The sequence below is a fragment of the Oncorhynchus clarkii genome, chromosome 6, assembly GCF_045791955.1.
Source record: "Oncorhynchus clarkii lewisi isolate Uvic-CL-2024 chromosome 6, UVic_Ocla_1.0, whole genome shotgun sequence".
Classification (NCBI taxonomy): Eukaryota; Metazoa; Chordata; class Actinopteri; order Salmoniformes; family Salmonidae; genus Oncorhynchus; species Oncorhynchus clarkii.
The window spans coordinates 48,296,940-48,316,859 of NC_092152.1; the positions used below are offsets into that span (position 1 = coordinate 48,296,940).

Genomic DNA, 19,920 nt, shown 5'->3' on the forward strand with positions numbered 1-19,920 from the left:
TCAGAGTGTTTTCTATCCAAATATACTAATAATATGCATATATTAGCAACTGGGACTGAGTAGCAGGCAGTTTACTCTGGGCATGCTTTTCATCCAGACGTGAAAATGCTGCCCCCTAGCCCAAACAGGTTAACAATATTTAAAGTTTCGGAGTCAGAACCCATCAATGCTTTTCAACCTGTCCCCAAATTAATATAGTTGGTTCAGAGTTTGTTTTGATATTTCAACCTGCGTGTCCTGATCACGTCTGGTGTGGGTGGACAAAATCAACATGCAAACGAGCGGTGTGGTCAGCATGTTAGAGAGCTCCGGGGTCAGTAGAGCACAGTGTTGTGGAGCACTCAGATACAGATACAATTCATTCTGACATGTGGCTAGAGTAAGGAATGGCGTCTCTGGGACGTTCAGCATGTTGTAACCTTATGAAAGCCACCCATGTTGGAGCCAGAGAAAAAAGGCATCTGTAAGTCTAGGACATCATTTTAGTTAATGCATTTTCAATATCATCTTAATTCACCCTCTAGTGGTCATATCGTAGATTAGCCCGGTGTTTTCCAATCCTGGTCCTGGGGACCCAAAAAGGGTGCAACTGTTAGATTTTGAGTAATTCAAATCATCAAAGGCTTGATGATGAGCTGGTTAGATGAATCAAGTGTGTTAGTGCTAGGTCTAAAGGCGGAAATCTTTGGGTCCCCACGACCAGGATTGGGAAACACTGGATTAGTCCATTCAAGCCATTAGGAATCATCATCTCATCCATGTCACCCACCATCTCCTTGTGCCCCGGCATGTTGCAGTGGAGCACCCCGGTGGGGAAGCTGACTCCGAGCAAGGGCCCAGAAAGGCTGCTGGGGCCATAGACCAGGTGGGCCCCCTGTGGTGGAGACCCGTAGATGACCGTCCCGGGACTGACTGCCAGGCTGGCCGCAGGGGGGGCATAGATCACAGAGCCAGGGGGCAGGGGCGAACCGTCGGGCAGCATGGTGTAGATGGCCGAGCCAGGGGGATGGCTGAATTGATCCCCAGTCCCCATCCCAGAGGAGCTGCAGTCTACCACATCGCTCTCACCACCACTGTCCCTCGCCTCACCTAAGGGGTCAAGCACGCACAGACCCACAGACACACACACACACATACACCAATGCGTGCACACACACACACACGTTGCTGTGTTGATTCTCACGGTTTGCTGTATCGTAGTGTAACGACAGAGGTCTCAGAGGAAACTTGCAATGTGCCTATACATACCTCTTCCTTTGTAAGTGTGTGAGGATGTGTGCACCGGAGGGGAGTAGACCCAGTATCCCCCTCCAGGCTGGGGACCTCTATCCCTGCTGACCCCCCTGCGCCTGCTGCTGCGGTGCCCCCTGTCAGGCGAGGTAGGATACTGCGACCCTAGACCTGAATCCTGAGTGCCCTGAGAACCTAAACTGTGAGCCTGACGGAACAAGGAGAAACAGACAATAAAACTATAGTATATTAGTCCTGAACAATATCAGCCTTAAGCCTAATTCATACCAAATGCAATATAAGAACTACAAATAGCCATGCAAAAACGGCGATCCTGCGTAATTGTGTAGGAAAAATACGCAAAGCTGTACAGCCCCGCAATTATAAACTCGACACAAGTAAGCAGGATCGCCATTTTGTGGTCTTGCGTTGCATATGTACAGTATAACTTAGGCTTTACACATACTACATAGAAAACACTTAAAACACAACTCCTCTGGCACCAAATGACCGATCTGCACGAAACTTGATACATGGCATCTATGGACCAATATCTCCCAATGCAACAATTTCTAGGCTAGTATGTCAAACATACTGACCGATAAACATCCATGTGGGCATGGTCTGGCACATAAATTCATACAGATCAGACACCGATATTTGAATTGTACCAAAACTTGGTGTACATATTTCAAACACTGTCAACACTCAACATATGCAAGCACATTCAGATCGACCACACGGTGGCGCTGCAACAGGCACATGTTTTTATATATCTTGAGTTTGGCTGCATGGTGGCACTATTAGACAGGAAAAAGCGTTAATGCAAGCACATTGGCCCATGTTCTTTTATCGAGACTCTTGGAAAATGTTGGATTTAATTCTTTAGAGTCTAAGATGTTGGGGGGAGGGAGGTGCTAAACTGACATGGAATTTTTAAAGAATGTCATATGTCGTATGGATAATTTTACTATTTGATTGTGAATATTAGGACCCCTTTAGGTATAAAATATATACTTTTGGGGGGGATAAAATATAGATTTTGGCCTTTACTACTATAGCCAAGCCAATAGCCCACATTCAATAACACATTCATAAATGTGAAAGGACAGTCAAAAACATGTATAATAAGAAACAAGGTTTTGAAGTGTCTGTCCTAAATCTAGGAGATAAGAAGAAAAACACTCAGGAAGAAAAGCGGCTATTCGGCTATTTCAGCCACACCCGTTGCTGACATGTGTATAAAATCGATCACACAGCCATGCAATCTCCATAGACAAACATTGTCAGTAAAATGGCCTTACTGAAGAACTCGGTGACAACATGAGTTCTCAACATGGCACCGTCATAGGATGCCACCTTTCCAAGAAGTCAGTTGGTCAAATTTCTGCCCTGCTAGAGCTGCCCTGGTCAACTGTAAGTGCTGTTATTGTGAAGGGGAAACGTCTAGGAGCAGCAACGGCTCAGACGCGAAGTGGTAGGCCACAAGCTCACAGAACAGGGCCGTCGAGAGCTGAAGTGCGTAAAAATGGTCTGTCCTCGGTTGCAAAGCTCACTACCGAATTCCAAACTACATCTGGAAGCAACGCCAGAACAAGAACTGTTTGTCGGGAGCTTCATGAAATGGGTTCATGAAATGGGTTTCCATGGCCGAGCAGCCGCACACAAGCCTAAAATCACCACGTGCAATGCCAAGCGTCGGCTGGAGTGTTGTAAAGCTCGCCGCCATTGGACTTTGGAGCAGTGGAAAAGCGTTCTCTGGAGTGATGAATCACGCTTCAGATCTGGCAGGCCGACGGACAAATGTGGGTTTGGCGGATGAAAGGAGAACGCTACCTGCCTAACTGCATAGTGCAACTGTAAAGTTTGGTGGAGGAGGAATAATGGTCTGTAGCTGTTTTTCATGGGTCAGGCTAGGCCTTCTGTGCTTCCAACTTAGTGGAAACAGTTTGGGGAAGGTCTGGCCTGTTTCAGCATGACAATGCCCCGGTCATGACTCTCCTGTGAAGATCTGAAAAATCAGGTTACAATGGGTCCGCTCTAAGTTGGCTGTTTTATGACGCTCGTAAATACCAGAAGGAACTCTAACTCCCATACAATGAAAGGTAAGTTAAAAATCCCTTCGTTACAACAGAGAGAGATTTTGAAGGTTGTGACATCCAAGAATGGATAACGAAACAGTATTTCTGTAATCCAAACAGTTGGAAGGATCCGTGGGTACTTAAAGAACAATTATGTCAGATCAGTTGTTGTTTTGGGATCTCAATAAGGACGATATAACATAACTATCTCTGAATGTGTATATTTCCCAGTGGTCAGATTTACATCCAACTGTTGTGGAATTTATATAATTAAATATGAAACTATTTGTGAGATGCTGAAATGTGATCTTGGCCTTCAAAATTATAAAATGGTTTTTCATGTGAAGTTTATCCAGTCAGTAGCCACGCCCAAATGAGCACAGACATTATGCCAAATGTAATGGAACGCCCTTTATCCCCAAGTGTTTAAAAAGGACTCGCTGAATAATTAACATATTAGACCAAAACACGCAGGATTGCTGCCATTCAGTCTGCAGCTGTTTAAGTACTCTTAGTCTAGTAAACTCGACCGAGAACCACCAGGTGGTACTCTGAAATAACCATTCTAAAGCACATTTCCCTATCAAACGACCATTGGTACGTCTTACATATCCACTATAACAGAGCCCGCTGAGCAATCTACAACTACGAAAGACTTTGATCTCTGGTGGACAAGTCAGAGACTTTGTCCAATTACTCCCCAGACGGACCGGCGATTTCAACAGAGACACAACAAGACATACACACGTAAATATGTACATTGCAATTATTTTCGAATGAGCGGCCGTTCATGTGCAACATAATCACATTTCCATGAGCATAGTTATCAGCTGTATGTAAGATAGTGAAGTCCTTTGTCTCTTCTCCCGCTCTTTCTTGCATGCTCCTCCCTTCTCATTTTTGTAACAAGCCATCATATCGGGTTAGTCCACTAGGGACTTTTCAATGCCTTGTGTAGTAATCAACCTGTAAACTATCCTGTTTGTGTGTTTATGTAATTCTGTGTGATTATTTAGTTAGAAAAATACAATTTGTATATCGCTGATTCATAATTTATGGTAGGGTTTATGCTAGTGTTCATGCAGATTTGAAGTTGATGTTCAGAATGAGACTGAAGGTAAATAAGAATTAATGAATTGACTGGTGTAAGAGATCTTTATCTTTAAGAGATAATCGGAAAACAGTAACTCATTATATAAACTTTTTCCGTGGTGCCCCAGATTACTACTTAATGAATTGTTATATGGTTAATTTAACAGCATAATAATTAAACGTAGTTAATTGATTTTATAAAATAACATTCAAACACATTAATGACAGCAAAGACATGACACCGCCGTGTACAATGCTAAGTCCATACAAAAATGGTTTGTCGAGATAGGTGTGGAAGAACTTGACTGGCCTGCACAGAGCCCTGACGTCAACTCCATTTAACACCTTTGGGATGAATTGGAACCCTGAATGCGAGCCAGGCTTAATCGCCCAACATCAGTGCCCGACCTCACTAATGCTCTTGTGGCTGAATGTAAGCAAGTCCACATACTTTTGGTCATGTTGTGTACTTAACCCCTTTTTTTGGGTAGTCACAAAACTACCTTCAAACTTCCAATAGTTTTTTTAAAACCGCTACTGGTTACCTTCAGACGTGTCCCGTGACACTTGTTGGGGTCGAATGGGCAAAACAGAGAACACCATCAGTTTGTAGTCCAAACGTTTCAGACACTACAAACAGAAGTTGGCAAATAGACCGTACCGACTTCAGACAAGTCCCCTGACACTTTGTAGAGGAAGGAGGTGATCACCGTGTTCGTCTCCCCTCTCATAACAGTTTGTAGGCCAAACAATTTGGATGCTACAGACGTTTACACGAGAAGACAGATTTTTGGGATGTCTCATGGTCTGACAAACACCGCTCTAGCTCTGCAACCTTTCACCACAGATGCGGAAGTGCGACATTGGCCGATTCGGTGGACTGAGACCCATCCACTGCATCCATCTCTCTTAAACTGACAGATTTGGATGGGGATTATTTTATTATGTTACTTAGATTGACACACTGGTGCGTCAATTGACTCTAGGGGGTTAAAGATGTGTATCCAGTTCAGTTCAGATGAAGATGTTTAAAGTAGTCAATATCATGTCCAAAATATATCAAAGGCATATTGCATGATCTGGTTGATTTTGAGTTATTTTACTTGCCTAGTGTGGTAAGGAGTACAGAAGTAGCTCATCCTAAGGCAATGTGTCCAAATAATCCTGATGGTGGCACAGTGGGCCCACAGCTTGAACCCCAGCATTGCAGCTTTCATCTTAATGGTAACATTCTACTTGAGACCCTGTGTCACCCTGCATCCCACTGCTGGCATGCCTCTGAAGCTAAGCAGGGTTAGTCCTGGTCGGTCCCTGTATGGGAGACCAGATGCTGCTGGAAGTAGGAGGCACTCTCCCCCCCCCCCCCCCAAAAAAAATATCCCAATGTCCCAGGGCAGTGATTCGGAACATGTGTAGGATGCAGCCTTCGGATGGGACGTTAAACGTGTGTCCTGACTCTCTCGTCACTAAAGATCCCATGGCACTTATCGTAAGAGTACGGGTGTTAACCATGGTATCCTTGCTAAATTCCAAATCTAGCCCTCATAATCTGTCAACTCATACGGTCATAACCATGCCATAACACCTGTTATGACATATATTGCATTATTTTATGGTTGGTTATGACACCTACACGAGTGTCTAAACCCACGAAACCTACCACACAAGGCAGAGCATTTCATTACACTATAAACATACTGTTGACACGTAGGCTATGTTATATATATTTTTGAAATAGACCATATTAAATTGTCATTGTAATTGCACTCACATTGATGTCAGACACACATCTACCCCAGTGCTCTGTTGCTGATGACTGGGATGAATGCAGGAGCATATTTCAGGAGCAGGACAAGACACACTCTTTTTTACTGAATGACTGATATAAGGGCATGTCGGTGATGGATCATATAAGCCATATTTAGGCCTAATTGGTCATAACGTGTATTTTCTTAGTCCAAGTGACACAGGATGGTCTTAATGCTTGTGTATTTTCTACAAGTTACTTAAAATATGAGGAAAACAAACATGGCTGTAAATAATGAATTACAGCAACAACAAAGGATTTATAAGAAACAAACTTTCAAACGAAACTAAACTTCTTGGCACTCTTATGTAGGTATCATAACCTGTCATAAAATAGCGCAATATCTGTCACAACAGGTGTAAATATATGGGTCATGACAGTGTTATGACATTATGATATGGTTATGATCGTGTCATAACATTGTTTTTTTGTTATTTTGATGTTTCGGTGGTATAGCATATCTTTTGTCGAATCAGGATTTCGTTGAGGTGGTTTCCTTCCCCAGAAGGAAACCGAATAAGTTCGCTTGATTTGGTTCTGGGTTCTTCTGAGTTTGCAGCCAGGTAGAAGTCATATCCACACTCTGACAATCCCATAAAGCATAACCATCAACTACTGAAACAGTCACAGGGAGGTTGGTAGGTGGTGGTGGTTCCTTACATTTGTGGATGATGGGACATAGTACCAGTGGTCCCTGGTCCTGTGAGGGTCTCTGAGGCTGGATAAGACCTGTTTCTGCTGGACCAGGTTTTCCCTGAGAGCACACACCTCCCCCATAAGCTCCTCCAGGTTCCCGCTGTTCTCTGTGGAGTCAAAGTCACATTGGGGATATCAACAAAACAACAACAAAGTTGATTATAGTGCAATAAAGTATATTTTAAAAAAGATTGATGTAGGCATCGAATCTTTAGAAAGACATACAGGGTTAGGCCTAATAGGTGAATTGGGGTGTTTTTACAGTGTTAAGACTAGGGCTAAAACAAACTATTCAGCCGACTAACTCTCTCTAGCCAGGGCGAGCTGCTCCCGCAGTTGCTTAGTCTGGGCCTCTTGTCTGGTCAAGGCCCATTTCAGTCGATCCAGCTCCTGCTGTTGGATGCTGTTGTCTGAAATACCCCCCAGGCTATTTTGGTCCATCAAATGCATCTAATGGAAAGAAAACTTCAAATCTTACTCAGGTGAGCACAGATATTGTTAAATAAGAGTACATCTCTACTCATGTACAACACAGTGTGAGTTCCAAATAGCACCCTATTCCCTACATAGTGCACTACTTTTGACTAGAGCGCTATGTGCCCTGGTCAAAGGTAGTGTACTATATAGGGAATATGGTGCCATTTGGGATGCAGATTGTTTCTGTAGGAGTTGTAGTCTTAGCTTTTTTTAATACCCTGTACTTCAGTAGCTTTTTCAGTAGCTTTTGCAGCAGCTGGATCTCAGCCTCAGCTTTGGTCAGGTTCTGAGTGATCTCGGCTGCTAGAACCCTAGACCCCTCCAGCTCCTCCGCATCCTGCATTAACACAACACATCACAAATAGATTGACTCGATCTTAATGAGTCTTTCCTCGATTCCTCTCATCTTAACTCCTGGCCTCCTTCTCAATCGTATTGAATAAGGTCCGAGAGGAGGATTTTGAGATGGAGGAAAGAAGAGAGGGAGAAATTGAGAAATTGAGGACAGATTCATTGAAAAAGAGCTATTCTCTTTAGTCTAACACAGTCTCTCTACACACAGACAGCACCGCAAAAGTATAGGACGACAAAAAGGAGAGAGAGAGTTATTTAATCTATGGTGATTTATTTAGTCCCATAGGGCTCTGGTCAAAAGTAGTGCACTATGTAGGGAACAGAGTACCATTTGGGACACAGTCTACTATAGGTGTTTATGTTTATGAAGAGACACCCACCTCATCCCTCTCCTGGTTGATTTGCTCCACGATGGTGTGTAAGGAGCGGAGCTGCTCTTTGGCGGCTCTCAACTGCTGGGCGGACATCTTGTCTGCCGTTGTGAAGGCGCTTCTTAGCTCCAGCAGCTCCAAGTCCAGAGACTGCAGCTGCTGCTGGGTGTGGCACTCGCCCAATTCCATCTGGGGGAGACAAGAACCTACAGTCAGTCAGTGAGTGAGTCAGTCAATTTATCCGTCCATCTATCTGTCCATCTATATTCATTCATTCAGCAATCCTGTCAACTTAACTAATTTACAATTATGATGTGATACATTCCCACAATGGTTTCTAAACAGTAGCTCTAGTGGTACATGTTGTTTTCTCTGTGTGTGTTATACTTATGCACTAGTGGGCAGAAGACTCGTAGATCCTTTAGGCATTGGAAGTAATGACCTGTTTGTCTTGTTCCTCCAGCTCAGCGAGCAAAAGCTCTTGCTCGTCCTCAGCCTCCTGGAGCCGCTGGCCCGTCAGTTTCTGGAGCTCTCGTGCCTCCTGCAGTTCCTCCTGGAGCTGGAGTATCTCCTCCTCACCGAGTTTATTTGCTGCCTGCTTGTGGGTGGGACAAGCCATGAACAACAGGGAACAAGTAAAACAGCTTCCCTCCTCCCAGGGGGCGAAGTTTTCCCTTGGTAAAGATCTTATATCAGCTTCCTATTCCCAATCCTAAACTTAAGCAATAAGGTAAAATGCGAAACTGACCCAACCTCACCATACACCCTACCAGTGGCCTATGGAGGTGGTGGGAAAAGAAGAGACTCACCGTGGCCTGTGCTGCAGCCTGGCAGGCTGCCTTGTGTTGCTCTCGGAGGGAGGCCAGCTCCTGACTGAGTCGAGCCTGGCCCTGCTGGGCTTGGTCCCGGTCTGTTTGGGCAGCAGACACCACTCCCAGCACCTCACGCTGCAGCCGCTCCAAGTTGCGGCCCACCATGCCCCCTTCACTGCGCACCCTGCTAACATGAGAGAGAGTAGTACTGCAGGTGATGAGTTCAACACTTGGCCACTCTCTGAACCATGTGTTTTTTTCCTAATTATTTGTCTTTTTAAATAACCCCTCCACCACCCCCCTCTTCGGAGGACAAATATCTTAGTTTTTTTATAGTTTTTTTGCCACATATACATTTTACATACTAGAGGTCGACCGATTAATCGGAATGGACGATAAATTAGGGCCGATTTCAAGTGTTCATAACAATCGGTATTTTTGGACACCGATTTGACAATATTTTTGACACACCTTTATTTAACTAGGCAAGTCAGTTAAGAACACATTCTTATTTTCAATGACGGCCTAGGAATGGTGGGTTAACTGCCTTGTTCAGGGGCAGAACGAGAGATTTTTACCTTGTCAGCTCGGGGATTCGTTTTAGCAACCTTCCGGTTACTAGTCCAACTCTCTAACCACCTGCCTTACATCGCACTCCACGAGGAGCCTGCATGGCAGGCTGACTACCTGTTACACGAGGGCAGCAAGAAGTCAAGGTAAGTTGCTAGCTAGCATTAAACTTATCTTATAAAAATCAATCTTAACATAATCACTAGTTAACTACACATGGTTGATGATGTTACTAGTTTATCTCGCGTGTGCTGCGTTGCATATAATTTCTCATTGAATCACAGCCTACCTCAACAAATGGGTGATTATTTAACAAGAGCATTTGCAAAAAAAGCACTGTCATCGCACCAATGTACCTAACCATAAACATCAATGCCTTTCTTTAAAATCAATACACAAGTATATATTTTTAAACCTGCATATGTAGTTAATATTGCCTGTTAACATTAATTTCTTATAACTAGGGAAATTGTCACTTCTCTTGCATTCCGTGCAAGCAGTCAGGGTATATGCAACAGTTTGGGCTGCCAGGCTCATTGCGAACTGTGTGAAGTCCATTTATTCCTAACAAAGGCCGTAATTAATTTTCCAGAATTGTACATAATTATGACATAACATTGAAGGTTGTACAATGTAACAGCAATATTTAGACTTAGGGATGCCATCCGTTAGATAAAATACGGAACGGTTCCGTATTTCACTGGTAGAATAAACATTTTATTTTTGAAATTATAGTTTCCGGATTTGACCATATTAATGACCTAAGGCTTGTATTTCTGTGTTATTATGTTATAATTATTTCTATGATTTGATATTTGAGCAGCAGCAGAATCGTAAGCATTCATTTAAACAGCACTTTCGTGCATCGGCAAGCAGATCTTCGCAAGCTCTGCTTCAAGCATTGCGCTGTTTATGACTTCAAGCCAATCAACTCCCGAGATTAGGATGGTGTAACCGATGTGAAATGGCTAGCTAGTTAGTGGGGTGCGCGCTAATAGCATTTCAAACATCACTCACTCTGCCTCCCGGGTGGCGCAGTGGTTAAGGGCGCTGTACTGCAGCGCCAGCTGTGCCATCAGAGTCCCTGGGTTTGCGCCCAGGCTCTGTCGTAACCGGCCGCGACCGGGGGGTCGTCCGGGTTAGGGAGGGATTGGTCGGTAGGGATCTCCTTGTCTCATCGCGCACCAGCGACTCCTGTGGCGGGCCGGGCGCAGTGCACGCCAGCCAAGGTTGCCAGGTGCACGGTGTAGCCTCCGACACATTGGTGCGGCTGGCTTCCGGGTTGGATACGCGCTGTGTTAAGAAGCAGTACGGCTGGTTGGGTTGTGTATCGGAGGACGCATGACATTCAGCCTTCGTCTCTCCCGAGCCCGTACGGGAGTTGTAGCAATGAGACAAGATAGTAGCTACTACAACAATTGGATACCATGAAATTGGGGAGAAAAAGGGGTAAAATTAAAAAAAATTAAATAAAAAACAACATCACTCGCTCTGAGACTTGGAGTAGTTGTTCCCCTTGCACTGCAAGGGCAGCGGCTTTTGTGGAGCGATGGGTAACGATGCTTCGAGGGTAGCTGTTGTCGATGTGTTCCTGGTTCGAGCCCAGGTAGGGGCGAGGAGAGGGACGGAAGCTATACTGTTACACTGGCAATACTAAAGTGCCTATAATAACATCCAATAGTCAAAGGTATATGAAATACAAATGGTATAGAGAGAAATAGTCCTATAATTCCTATAATAACCTCAACCTAAAACTTCTTACCTGGGAATATTGAAGACTCATGTTAAAAGGAACCACCAGCTTTCATATGTTCTCATGTTCTGAGCAAGGAACTTAAACGTTAGCTTTCTTACATGGCACATATTGCACTTTTACTTACTTCTCCAACACTTTGTTTTTGCATTATTTAAACCAAATTGAACATGTTTCATTATTTATTTGAGGCTAAATTGATTTGATTGATGTATTATATTAAAAGAATTGTTCATTCAGTATTGTTGTAATTGTCATTATGACAAATAAATACATAAAAAACAATAAAAATCGGCCGATTAATCGGTAGCGGCCTTTTCTGGTCCTCCAATAATCGGCATCGCCGTTGAAAAATCATGATCGGTCGACCTCTATTACATACATCTTACTTTTATATAAAGCAGTCACATAATGATAATACATTACCAAACATAAGCTCTTTAATCCCAACCCTCAGCCACTCTCAGTCCATCCCACCTATTATCAAAAAGCACCCTCGTTTGGTTCCCATGTGCATTATATTTTTCAAATGTGCTGTGATGTTTTACAAAATATTTTAACCTTTCTAATCGTATATTATCCTCAGATTGTGAGCTAAACCTTTCCTATGAGTTATTATATTATTTATTGACTGACTATGGCTTTCCAAATCGCCCAACACAGCTATTTGTAAAGTTGATTTTAATTACATGTTGTGATTTTTTTAACCATTCCTGAACCTGTGACCAGAAACAAGCTACATAGGGGCAATAATAGAATCAATTCTATTGATTCTGTCTCTTTGCAGCAAAATCGACAGAGCTGAGATTGATGTATGCCCCATATATATACATATATATACACAGTGCCTTGCGAAAGTATTCGGCCCCCTTGAACTTTGCGACCTTTTGCCACATTTCAGGCTTCAAACATAAAGATATAAAACTGTATTTTTTTGTGAAGAATCAACAACAAGTGCTGTTGTATCCACAATCATGAAGTGGAACGACATTTATTGGATATTTCAAACTTTTTTAACAAATCAAAAACTGAAAAATTGGGCGTGCAAAATTATTCAGCCCCCTTAAGTTAATACTTTGTAGCGCCACCTTTTGCCACCTTAAGTCGCTTGGGGTATGTCTCTATCAGTTTTGCACATCGAGAGACTGAATTTTTTCCCCATTCCTCCTTGCAAAACAGCTCGAGCTCAGTGAGGTTGGATGGAGAGCATTTGTGAACAGCAGTTTTCAGTTCTTTCCACAGATTCTCGATTGGATTCAGGTCTGGACTTTGACTTGGCCATTCTAACACATGGATATGTTTATTTTTGAACCATTCCATTGTAGATTTTGCTTTATGTTTTGGATCATTGTCTTGTTGGAAGACAAATCTCCGTCCCAGTCTCAGGTCTTTTGCAGACTCCATCAGGTTTTCTTCCAGAATGGTCCTGTATTCGGCTCCATCCATCTTCCCATCAATTTTAACCATCTTCCCTGTCCCTGCTGAAGAAAAGCAGGCCCAAACCATGATGCTGCCACCACCATGTTTGACAGTGGGGATGGTGTGTTCAGCTGTGTTGCTTTTACGCCAAACATAACGTTTTGCATTGTTGCCAAAAAGTTCAATTTTGGTTTCATCTGACCAGAGCACCTTCTTCCACATGTTTGGTGTGTCTCCCAGGTGGCTTGTGGCAAACTTTAAACAACACTTTTTATGGATATCTTAAAGAAATGGCTTTCTTCTTGCCACTCTTCCATAAAGGCCAGATTTGTGCAATATACGACTGATTGTTGTCCTATGGACAGAGTCTCCCACATCAGCTGTAGATCTCTGCAATTCATCCAGAGTGATCACGGGCCTCTTGGCTGCATCTCTGATCAGTCTTCTCCTTGTATGAGCTGAAAGTTTAGAGGGACGGCCAGGTCTTGTTAGATTTGCAGTGGTCTGATACTCCTTCCATTTCAATATGATCGCTTGCACAGTGCTCCTTGGGATGTTTAAAGCTTGGGAAATCTTTTTGTATCCAAATCCGGCTTTAAACTTCTTCACACCAGTATCTCGGACCTGCCTGGTGTGTTCCTTGTTCTTCATGATGCTCTTTTTTACGGACCTCTGAAACTATCACAGTGCAGGTGCATTTATACAGAGACTTGATTACACACAGGTGGATTGTATTTATCATCATTAGTCATTTAGGTCAACATTGGATCATTCAGAGATCCTCACTGAACTTCTGGAGAGAGTTTGCTGCACTGAAAGTAAAGGGGCTGAATAATTTTGCACGCCCAATTTTTCAGTTTTTGATTTGTTAAAAAAGTTTGAAATATCCAATAAATGTCGTTCCACTTCATGATTGTGTCCCACTTGTTGTTGATTCTTCACAAAAAAATACAGTTTTATATCTTTATGTTTGAAGCCTGAAATGTGGCAAAAGGTCGCAAAGTTCAAGGGGGCCGAATACTTTCGCAAGGCACTGTATGTATATATATACACACACACTGCTCAAAAAAATTAAGTGAACACTAAAATAACACCTAGAACATCCTAGATCTGAATGAATGAAATATTCTTATTAAATACTTTTTTCTTTACATAGTTGAATGTGCTGACAACAAAATCACACAAAAATTATTAATGGAAATCAAATTTATCAACCCATAGAGGTCTGGATTTGGAGTCACACTCAAAATTAAAGTGGAAAACCACACTACAGGCTGATCCAACTTTGATGTAATGTCCTTAAAACAAGTCAAAATGAGGCTCAGTAGTGTGTGTGGCCTCCACGTGCTTGTATGACCTCCCTACAATGCCTGGGCATGCTCCTGATGAGGTGGCGGATGGTCTCCTGAGGGATCTCCTCCCAGACCTGGACTAAAGCATCCGCCAACTCCTGGACAGTCTGTGGTGCAACGTGGTGTTGGTTGATGGAGCGAGACATGATGTCCCAGATGTGCTCAAGTGGATTCAGGTCTAGGGAACGGGCGGGCCAGTCCATAGCATCAATGCCTTCCTCTTGCAGGAACTGCTGACACACTCCAGCCACATGAGGTCTAGCATTGTCTTGCATTAGGAGGAACCCAGGGCCAACCGCACCAGCATATGGTCTCACAAGGGGTCTGAGGATCTCATCTCGGTACCTAATGGCAGTCAGGCTACCTCTGGCGAGCACATGGAGGCTGTGCGGCCCCCCAAAGAAATGCCACCCCACACCATGACTGACCCACCGCCAAACCGGTCATGCTGGAGGATGTTGCAGGCAGCAGAACGTTCTCCATGGCGTCTCCAGACTGTCACATGTACTCAGTGTGAACCTGCTTTCATCTGTGAAGAGCACAGGGCGCCAGTGGCAAATTTGCCAATCTTGGTATTCTCTGGCAAATGCCAAACGTCCTGCTGTAAGCAAAACCCCCACCTGTGGACGTCGGGCCCTCATACCACCCTCATGGAGTCTGTTTCTGACCGTTTGAGCAGACACATGCAATTTTTGGCATATTGCAGGGCTCTGACAGTGCTCCTCCTGCTCCTCCTTGCACAAAGGCGGAGGTAGCGGTCCTGCTGCTGGGTTGTTGCCCTCCTACGGCCTCCTCCAAGTCTCCTGATGTACTGGCCTGTCTCCTGGTAGCGCCTCCATGCTCTGGACACTACGCTGACAGACACAGCAAACCTTCTTGCCACAGCTCGCATTGATGTGCCATCCTGGATGAGCTGCACTACCTGAGCCACTTGTGTGGGTTGTAGACTCCGTCTCATGCTACCACTAGAGTGAAAGCACCACCAGCATTCAAAAGTTACCAAAACATCAGCCAGGAAGCATAGGAACTGAGAAGTGGTCTGTGGTTATCACCTGCAGAACCATTAACTTTATTGGGGGTGTCTTGCTAATTGCCTATAATTTCCACCTGTTGTCTATTCCATTTGCACAACAGCATGTACAATTTATTGTCAATCAGTGTTGCTTCCTAAGTGGACAGTTTGATTTCACAGAAGTGTGATTGACTTGGAGTTACATTGTGTTGTTTAAGTGTTCCCTTTATTTTTTTGAGCAGTGTATGTATGTATGTATGTATGTATGTATGTATGTATGTATGTATGTATGTATGTATATATATATCTCATTCTGTTAGTGGCAAGAACGGTATATCATAATTTTTTTTAAAGAAGTCTTGAATCAAGTGTAGTTTTTTGTACCAGTTCATAAACCATGTGCCATGGAATTGGTACATCGAAAATCTCTTCCCATTTATTTTGCAACCTGTATGACGCAGCTGTCAACATTTTTCTCCTCAGATGAAACTGCTATATTTTGCTATTTATGCAAGTTCCCTACCTTCTCCATTTTCCACTTGCCTCCTCCATTTTTGTGTAAGTACTGCAATCAGTTGGTTGTAAAGTTTGGATTTAGCAGATATTCCCATATATTTTCGATAACTGCATATGTGACATAACTCCATTTCTATTCATAATATCATTAACAAATATAATACCATTTTTGAAAAACTTTTTTTTTCATAAAGATTTTTTATTTTGATTAAATCAGTATATTTGAATTTAACCATAACATTTGTTCTATCTTTTCTGGAGGATAAAACTGAAATTGTAACCAGCTTTGTATGGCTTGTTTAAGAAAGGGCGATACTTCAAACAAAATTTCATTTTCCACGAGTCGGAAATTAGAAATCTGTATAAAGGCAATTTCTGAACAAAGGATGAGCATTTCTTAATAATCTACTGGAGAACAATTTTGGGTTTAAGTATAATTTATCTATGAGTGAAGCTTTTAGTGAGAGGTTTAAAACTTTCATATTTAATCATTTTAGCCTCCCAAACTCATTCATTATATAAATAGGCACGTTTCATTTTGGTCTGGCTTAGCATTCCAAATAAAATGAAATATTTTTTAGATTTACATTTTTATGATTTAAAAAACGAGTTATCTGGAGTAGGCAGTGCCATTAGTAAGTGATAGGACCAAAATGTTAATCAATGTGATTTTTCACCTCTCCATGGTTGCAGAATCCTATCTATTTTTGCTAAATTTCTATTGAAATTAGTTGTGGTAAATTCATTTTTTTTAAATTGCGATGTGAATACCAAGTATGCATAAACCATGTGTTTGTCCCAATCATAGAGGTGGAATGAGGGCCCATAACCTATCTTTACCATTATAACTTATTTGACAACATGACGCCACTGAGGGCTATCTCCCTTACTTAGGCTTTGTGGCAAGTCCTCTACCCAACTATATGGTCCCAATCTCACTGGGGGTGAACAGTGGGAGACTCCCTCACCTGATGTGGCCAGGCTGCCCTGAGGTGATGGTCCTTATCATCTGCTCAAGATGCCTCTGCACCTCCTGTGGGCATAGCAATGTTTCCCTGGCCTGCTCTAGAGAACTCTGCAGAGCACCCACACACTCCTCCAGACTGGCCTTGTCCTCCTGTAGAGCAGTGAGCTGTTCCAGGAGCTCCTCAATCTGCTGCTCCCTCTCTGCAACTAGCTGCAGTCGGGCCTGGGCATTGTCCTTGGACTGCCTTTCCTTGTCCAGCGCCACCTGCGGTGCAGCGTGCTCCAACTTGCTAAGCCTGCACATTTGCACCAGCTCCTCCTTTAGCTGGCCCGCCTCAGTGTGGCGCTCCTGCAGCTGGCTCTCTAGCTCCGCTTCGTAGGCGCTGATCTGACCCTGCGTCCGCCGCAGCTCAGCGTTCTCCCTCCTCAGCGCGTCCAGCTCCTGCTGCTGCTGTGCTTTCTCTGTATCAGTGGTGGTGGCTATTGTCTCCAGCAGGCGGCGCTGCTCCTGGCTCTCATCCAGGTAGCGCTGCAGGGCTTCCATCTCCCTCTGCAGGTGGTGGCAGTCTGCCTGGGCTCGCCGGGCCTGCTCCTTCACCCCGCTCAGGTACTCCTGCAGGCCAGAGATTATATCCTCCAGGTCCCTCTTCAGAGCCTCGTTGGCTGCTATCTGACCTGTGGTGGGGGGCAGTGCCATTGGTTGGTTACACATTGTGGTTAATTAAGGACAATGGTGGGGAGACTCGTGACCGTGTCAGTGAGTCTAAATAGCAATTATGCTCTCCAGGTATTTAGAAGGATCACAGCAAGGCCTGGTAGGTTTAATGTGAGTTTGGAAGAGCTCTGCATAATAATGGGGGGTTAGCGTTCTGAAACAAGGAAGCTATTGTGTCTAACTCAAGGTATCTCTATTAGCGGGACTTTTGGAGGGGAACTGTCTGGGATATATGCAGATATGTTAAAGCTGTAGCTTCGCACATGATGCCACATTTTCCTGGGAAGAAACAAATAGGGTCAATGGCGTAATGATAAAATGTATGTACAACTGCTATGAACATACCCTACTAAGGACCAATTTAGTAGATGTTCTGAGTTTTTGACACCAAGATCAACTGTTCTAGTTGTTCAGGCTCTGATCTTGTCCCATCTTAATAGGGTCAGGTGCAGCAAAGAAAGACCTAGCAAAGCTGCAGCTGGCTCAAAACAAAGTAGCTCACCCTGCCCTTAACCGCACACAGAACTAACATCAACAACATGCATGATAGTGTTTCATGGTTAAGGAGAAATTGACTACTTCTCTTCTAGTCTTTTTAAGAAACATTTGTGTGTTGAAAATGTCTAACCACTTTATAATCTATTTGCGTACACTTCAAACATACATAGTGAGCTCCAAAAGTATTGGGAGAATTAAACATTTATGTTGTTTTGGCTCTGTACCGCTGCATTTTGGGTTTGAAACGATACAATGACTGAGGGGACCAATTAAAGTAGTCAAAAATGTTGTATTTGGTCCACAATTCCTACCACGCAATGATTACATCAAGCTTGTGACTCTACACATTTGTTGGATCCATTTGCTGTTCGTTTTGGTTGTGTTTCAGATGATTTTTGCCCAATAGAAATGAAAAGGTAAATAATGTAATGTTTCATTTTGGAGTCACTTTTATTGTAAATAAGAATAGAATATGTTTCTAAGCACTTATACATTAATGTGGATGCTACCATGATTATAGATAGTCCTGAATGAATCGTGAATAATGATGAGTGAGAAAGTTACAGACGAACAAGACATGCTAACCTCTTACCATTACAATAACAGGGGAGGTTAGCATTTTTGGGGGGGATGATATTTCTCACTCATCATTATCCACGATTCATTCAGGACTATCAATAATCATAGTAGCATCCACATAAATGTAGAAGTGTTTAGAAACATTCTATTCTCCTTTACAATAAATCAAAGGGGGAAAAAAAGAGTTTGTCAAGTCACAAGCTTGATGTACAGTAATCATTTCGTACTAAGAAAATGTCACCAAATAATACACTTTTGACTCCTTTAATACACATAAAGGAATTTGTCCCAATACTTTCGGTCCTCTAAAATGGGGGGGACTATGTACAAAAACTGCTGTAATACCCTCAAATTAAAGCTGACAGTCTGCACTTTAACCTTGTAGTCACTGTATCATTTCAAAATCTAAGTAAGAGTACAGAGCCAAAACAAGAAAACATTGGTCACTGTCCCAATACTTTGAGCTCACTGCACACACCAACAGACACGTCACTATGGGTTAAATTCACTGTGCCCAAACCAAAAACAGATTTATTGCGTCGCTCAGCTATATAAAGAGCCATGTCATCATGAAATGCTCTGCCACCAGAGGTTACTCAGGCAAAAGCTAAATTAGCTTTAAAAACATTATGTATCACAGTGCCTCTGAATATGTACAGTTGAAGTCGGAAGTTTTACATACACCTTAGCCAAGTACATTTAAACTCAGTTTTTCATAATTCCTGACATTTAGTAAAAATTCCCTGTCTTAGGTCAGTTAGGATCACCACTTTATTTTAAGAATGTGAAATGTCAGAGAGAATGTAGAGAGAATGATTTATTTCAGCTTTCATCACATTCCCTGTGGATCAGAAGTTTACATACACTCAATTAGTATTTGGTAGCATTGCCTTTAAATTGTTTAACATGGGTCAAATGTTTCAGGTAGCCTTCCACAAGCTTCCCACAATAAGTTGGGTGAATTTTGGCCCATTCCTCCTGACAGAGCTGGTGTCACTGAGTGAGGTTTTTAGGCCTCCTTGCTCGCACACGCCTTTTCAGTTCTGCCCACAAATTTTCTATGGGATTGAGGTCAGGCCTTTGTGATGGCCACTCCAACACCTCGACTTTGTTGTCCTTAAGCCATTTTGCCACAACTTTGGAAGTATGCTTGGGGTCATTGTCCATTTGGAAGACCCATTTGCAACCAAGCTTTAACTTCCTGACTGATATCTTGAGATGTTGCTTCAATATATATGCACACAATTTTCTTTCCTCTTGATGTCATTTATTTTGTGAAGTGCACCAGTCCCTCCTGGAGCAAAGCACCCCCACCACATGATGCTGCCACCCCCGTGCTTCATGGTTGGGATGGTGTTCTTCAGCTTGCAAGCCTCCCTTGTTTTCCTCCAAACATAACGATGGTCATTATGGCCAAACAGTTGTATTTTTGTTTCATCAGACCAGAGGACATTTCTCCAAAAAGTACGATCATTGTCCCTATGTGCAGTTGCAAACCGTAGTCTGGCTTTTTTATGGCGGTTTTGGAGCTGTGGCTTCTTCCTTGCTGAGCGGCCTATCAGGTTATGTCAATATAGGACAATATCAATATCAATGTCAATATAGGACTTGTTTTACCGT

The 19,920-nt window shown here is 43.0% G+C and overlaps 1 protein-coding gene across 1 annotated transcript in view; it reads right to left on the reverse strand.

Annotated features, from left to right (window-relative positions):
* Positions 1–19,920, reverse strand: part of LOC139411244 (centriolin) — a 126,484-nt gene that overhangs the window by 29,814 nt on the left and 76,750 nt on the right. The window contains exons 16-24 of the mRNA XM_071157279.1: positions 16,511–17,183; positions 8,918–9,107; positions 8,551–8,703; positions 8,118–8,297; positions 7,601–7,720; positions 7,212–7,356; positions 6,871–7,013; positions 1,249–1,438; positions 770–1,089 (exon numbers count right to left, since the gene is read on the reverse strand). Coding sequence (XP_071013380.1) covers positions 770–1,089; positions 1,249–1,438; positions 6,871–7,013; positions 7,212–7,356; positions 7,601–7,720; positions 8,118–8,297; positions 8,551–8,703; positions 8,918–9,107; positions 16,511–17,183 — 2,114 coding nt within the window. The remainder of the gene's footprint in view (positions 1–769; positions 1,090–1,248; positions 1,439–6,870; positions 7,014–7,211; positions 7,357–7,600; positions 7,721–8,117; positions 8,298–8,550; positions 8,704–8,917; positions 9,108–16,510; positions 17,184–19,920) is intronic.